Source organism: Chrysochloris asiatica, unplaced genomic scaffold (genome assembly GCF_000296735.1).
Source record: "Chrysochloris asiatica unplaced genomic scaffold, ChrAsi1.0 scaffold00085, whole genome shotgun sequence".
Classification (NCBI taxonomy): Eukaryota; Metazoa; Chordata; class Mammalia; order Afrosoricida; family Chrysochloridae; genus Chrysochloris; species Chrysochloris asiatica.
The window spans coordinates 8026852-8031376 of record NW_006408603.1 but is presented as its reverse complement, the minus strand read 5'-3'; the positions used below and the strand labels follow the sequence as shown (position 1 = coordinate 8031376).

General features: G+C 53.8%; 1 protein-coding gene across 3 annotated transcripts in view; it reads left to right on the top strand.

The window, feature by feature from the left end:
* KCNC4 (potassium voltage-gated channel, Shaw-related subfamily, member 4) overlaps positions 1-4197 on the top strand; it is a 26054-nt gene extending 21857 nt beyond the window's left edge. Inside the window, exon 3 of one of the 3 annotated variants that reach the window (XR_438732.1) lies at positions 3430-3440. Coding sequence is in view for 2 of the 3 variants with exons in the window: in XM_006865938.1 (XP_006866000.1) it covers positions 3079-3140 (62 nt within the window). In the remaining variant the exon portion in view is untranslated. The other 2 variants (XM_006865938.1, XM_006865939.1) reach the window with 2 other exon arrangements.
* The last annotated feature ends 328 nt before the right edge of the window (positions 4198-4525 follow it).

The following is a 4525-nucleotide window of genomic DNA, read 5'->3' as shown; positions in this document are numbered from 1 at the left end:
CCCCCCGCCCCGAAACTTCTAGCCCTGCCTCTGAGTCACCTGCTGCTCCCACCCAGCCTCTGTGCTCTGTATTCCTGCCAGAACCGGAGACTCATCTAATTTCTATAATTAAGCGTATTCATTTACCTAACGAGCCCGGGAGCACAACAGGTTTGTGAGTCACAGAATGAGCAGGACTACACCTTGGGCAGGGGCAGCTGAGGGGAAGTGCTGAGACAGCCACCCTGCCCCCACCTGCTCCTGCACAGCTCCTAGAGTCTCCCAACCACACGTGCCCCCGCCCCCAGCCCTGGCACCCAGCAAGCCTCTCACAGGCCTCCTCAGCCCAAGGAACTCCTCAACCAAGACGTTTCCTGTTTAACTTGATGGGAATTAGACCTGACAGTAGAGCCGTGCACTTGACAATTTTTAGAGTTAGATTATGCAACTTTGTAGATGGAATGACTAAGGGCCATATCTGCTCCTTCTAGCAGGCGGGCAAAGATAGATATGGCAAGACCACACTTGGGGACTCAGCAGGAAGCTGGAAAATCAGGGGTGGGAGCAGCACCCAAAGAGGTGAAGGGAGAGGAAAGATCAGATTGTTTCATGATGGGGGTGGTACAGAGCCTTTCTCATTGTAGCACCTCCCTCGGTGGAAGGCACACACAAGAAGGTTCCTTCTGCATCGGGCTGCTGAAGTGGTCCTGGGATGCCCCGGCTCTGCTACAGCCTGTAGGATCTGCATCCCACTTCCTATCAGGGTAAAGGGCCCCCTGATTGTTGAGAAGAGAGAAGAAAGGGACAGGTCCCTTTAAGGGACAAGAAGGCCCTGTGGAGTAGGATGGCGCTTTCTCCCCTCACAGCTGAGTGTGAGAGCCCAGTTCCTTCTCTTTGCAGAGGACAGGTCCAGTCCTGCCCCCACAGGGCTCCTTGGCACCAGACTGGATGGGGACATGATGAGCTAAGTGTCCAGTTTAGCGCAGGTACCACAGCTATTTTCTCTTCTGACTTGCCTTTCTGGCTCAGGGAACTGAGGCTCCTATTTCTGTGGCAGCTTTCAAGTTGTCAGGAGCCCAAGTTTCCACGGCACCCACCGCCTCCTTCCCTCCCGTCCCTCCTACAGGGATGGGCATGTTCACAGCGCCCCTATGGTGGGCACAGATGTCCCTGGGCGATGTGCAGTGGTACCAGGCAGGAGTCCTAGTGTCTTAGGGAGATGGACCCCCATGCTGGCCTCCAGGCTCTCCAGCTCTGTAAAGGGAAAGACAGGACCCAACTAAGGGAGACTAGAGCAGGCTTGCCTGCCCCCAGCCACCTCTCAGGACCTCTGGGCCTCCCCAGGGACCTGGGAAAGGATAGCCTCCAACTGCATACCCACCTGGCTTCCACTGAAGAGGAGGCTGCCTACCTAGCCTCAGGCTCACCCAGGCCAGACCTCACCCTCTTTGGGACAAAGCTCACCCTCCCACTCATAATGTGAGAATCTTGGACTTACACCCATTACTATAGTTAGAAGCCTTCCTTCCTTCCCATCCCCCATCTTTATAGAAGGCCTGGCCCTGGACCACAAAACCTGGTAGCTATAGTCCTAAAGCTGGACTGGAGGGTGCTGGACCTCACCCACCCACACACACAACTTCACTGTTGGTTGTCCCTGCAGCTGAGACAGCAACCACCCTTACTTGTGCTCCCACTGGGAAAGTAGGGGAAGGGAAGACCCAGGTCACCAACATCCCTGACTGAGGAGAGGATGCCAGTCAGAGCTTACTGAAGGTTTGGGTTTCTCAGCAGGATGCTCAGTCCCTTCCTGTAGAGCAGGGAAGCAGCCCTGGTAGGCGTTCTTCATTGGTAATCTCTTATCAGGACAACACAAGCTTCCCCAGGCACGTCACAACTTTGCTTTGACTGTCCTTCAACCTTCTGCCATGCCCATCCAAGACCCCTTGGTAACTCAGGCCTTCTCACCAGTGTGTCTTAGAACCCAGTTGCTTACAGAGGCACTTCACCTTCTTCTAAGAATGGGGCACAGCGCCTCCTGAGTTGGAAGCAGTCACTCCCAAGATGGGAACAGCCTTCCTCCAGAAAAGGATGGAGGCTTTCTAGCAAAGCTGGGCAGCCCCGGCTGGAAGTTGTGAGGTCTGGATGCTAAAACTGACTCTACCTTTACAGGATACCTGGCCTGTGACCACAAAACATAACAGCTACAGGGCTTGTCCCAACGATGGTCTAGAGAGGGCTGGACCTCTCATCTGCACTGTTGACACAGCTCTGCAGCTGAAACAACAATCCCCCTATCTGCCTCTACCGGTCTCCCACTGGGAAAGTAGGGGAGGGGAAAACTCAGGCCCCTGACTTCCCAGGCTGAGGATGGGATACCAGTAAGGGCTCCCTGGAAAGTTGGATTTCTCCATAACATGCTGTTTTATAGCCTTTGCTCTAGAGATGGCCACATTCATCCACTCTAACTTTCCCCTTCAGCATTCACCGGAGGCTGTGTGCTCTCTGTTCCTTCAGATGAAGGAAGAGGGGCCAAACATGCCTGGTAGTAATATTTAGGAGCCTCCTTGGACCCAAAGGCCTCTTCACTAGCTCCCTGGGCAATGGAATAGTCCAGGGTGGTGATGGAAGATAGAATTATTTGGGGAGAGCTCAGGGTGTGGAGGAACTTTCTCCACTGCTGCCAGTCAGCATACAGAACTGTGTGTGACCCTTCTCCTCACTGTCTTGGAGCCTTGAAGACCTAGGGCTAGTGTTTCCTGGAGTCTATTACTTGAACAGGTTTGGAGGCCAGCCATAATATCACCTATGAATCAGCTTGCTCCAGAGTTGGGTCAGCAGAGGAATGCTGAAAGGGCACACCCCATTCCCTGACCCCTCCCCGCTCTTTCTGACCTCTTAATATTGGGTTCCCCATGTCTTCCAGCTCTGCTCCTGGCCTGCTTCTTAGCCCACAGCCTGTGGGTCAGCAGCTGGCTTCCTTCTAACATCTCACTCTTTGTTTCTCCCTTTCTTTTGCTGAACTCCTTGTCCCCCAGAAGGCAATGTTGAGCCGAAAGCGTGCGTCCCAGTGTCTCATACCTGTGCTCTTTAACACAGAGACCTGCCAAGACGCCCTCTCGTCCAACTATGCCCAGGCTGAAGTTCTCACCCTCTCTTAAAGCGGCACCAGCGCAAGAGAGACAGGCAGACAGACAGAAAGCCAAAGGCTTAGGGAAACTCTGGAAACCAGGCAAGAATCTTTCGCTGGGAAAGACTCAGATATCCTTGTTTGCACAGGACTGATGGGAATCCTCCCATGCAACCCTCAGGGCCCAGAGCCATCTGGGTCTGATGTTCTGTTCTACTGTACATTGAAGAGATATATATGCACATATAGTATCTATATTCATACATACTATACTCTTGTGTGTAGTGCACGTGCTATTGGTGGTCTGTCTTCTTTGTTAGGCTGTGTCTCCCTAAACCCATCCCCAACCCTCAACCCCCATACCTTCCTCCTTCACAGATTTCTTGTTGATTCTGCTGCAAATGTGTCTGAAATGTCCCAGGAAAAGTGTGCCTGGAAACTGCCGGTTCATCTGGGTGGTCCCAGGCTAGACTTTCCCTCTTGAGGGTGTTTCCCCTGTCAGCAAGTGGCCAATAATGGCCCCCTAGGGTCACTGCTCCACTAGCCCCCCACCCCAGATTGGGGTTCTACCTCCCACCCCACGCCCTAGTTGTGGGGGACTTTCAGGGGCTCCCCTGCAACCTCCACCCCTAACTCTGACCTTGACTGAGGGGGCAGTTTGTCTTATTTTCCGTCTCCTTCATCCGTTTGTTTTCAAAGATGCTGCTGGGCAGATGGGCAGAAATGGGGTCTGTCTGCCCATCTGGCACAGGGGTCTGAGAAGGGTACGCCTTGGGCGAGAGCCAGTTGCAGTACTGTACTTCCCGGCCAGTGGCCAGAGGACGTGTGCAATAGCAGAGGCCAGACGATCCCCTCAGCCTTGGCCTCTGCCCCTCCCTTGGCCCTTCTTCCTACCCCACGCCACCCCACCGTCCTTGTCCTGTCCCTGGTGTTGGTCAGTCCTTTCTAAGTTGTCCCCTTGTGTGTGTCTGAGGCATGCCTAGGCTGGGCTCCCTGCCCTGTCCGCATGCCTCTGGCTGTCTTGCTGTGCTGGAGCCCAATAAAGACATCTGGAGCCTTCTAGCTGCTCCTGCTGTGTGCGTGTCTGCCTCTGCCTCTTCTTTCTGCCTCTGTGTTTGCGGGGACCTACCTGGGATTCCACCCCAACACCTGAGGAACATACTCTTAACACTGAAGCATAGTCCTGACGAGCCTACCCATCCACCCATCCAGAAACACCCATACAGCCTAATGTCTGCTTTTGAGAACTCAAGAGATGAATGCACAGAGAGGAAAAGGGATTCGTCTGCTGCCTTACAAAGCAAAGCAACTCTGATCCAGAACCGCTGACTCAGGCCATGTGCCTGTACTCTACTGCTGCCGTCTCATCCCCCGCTGCACATGGGAGGAAGGACTGTTCTTTGTTTAAGGAATTCC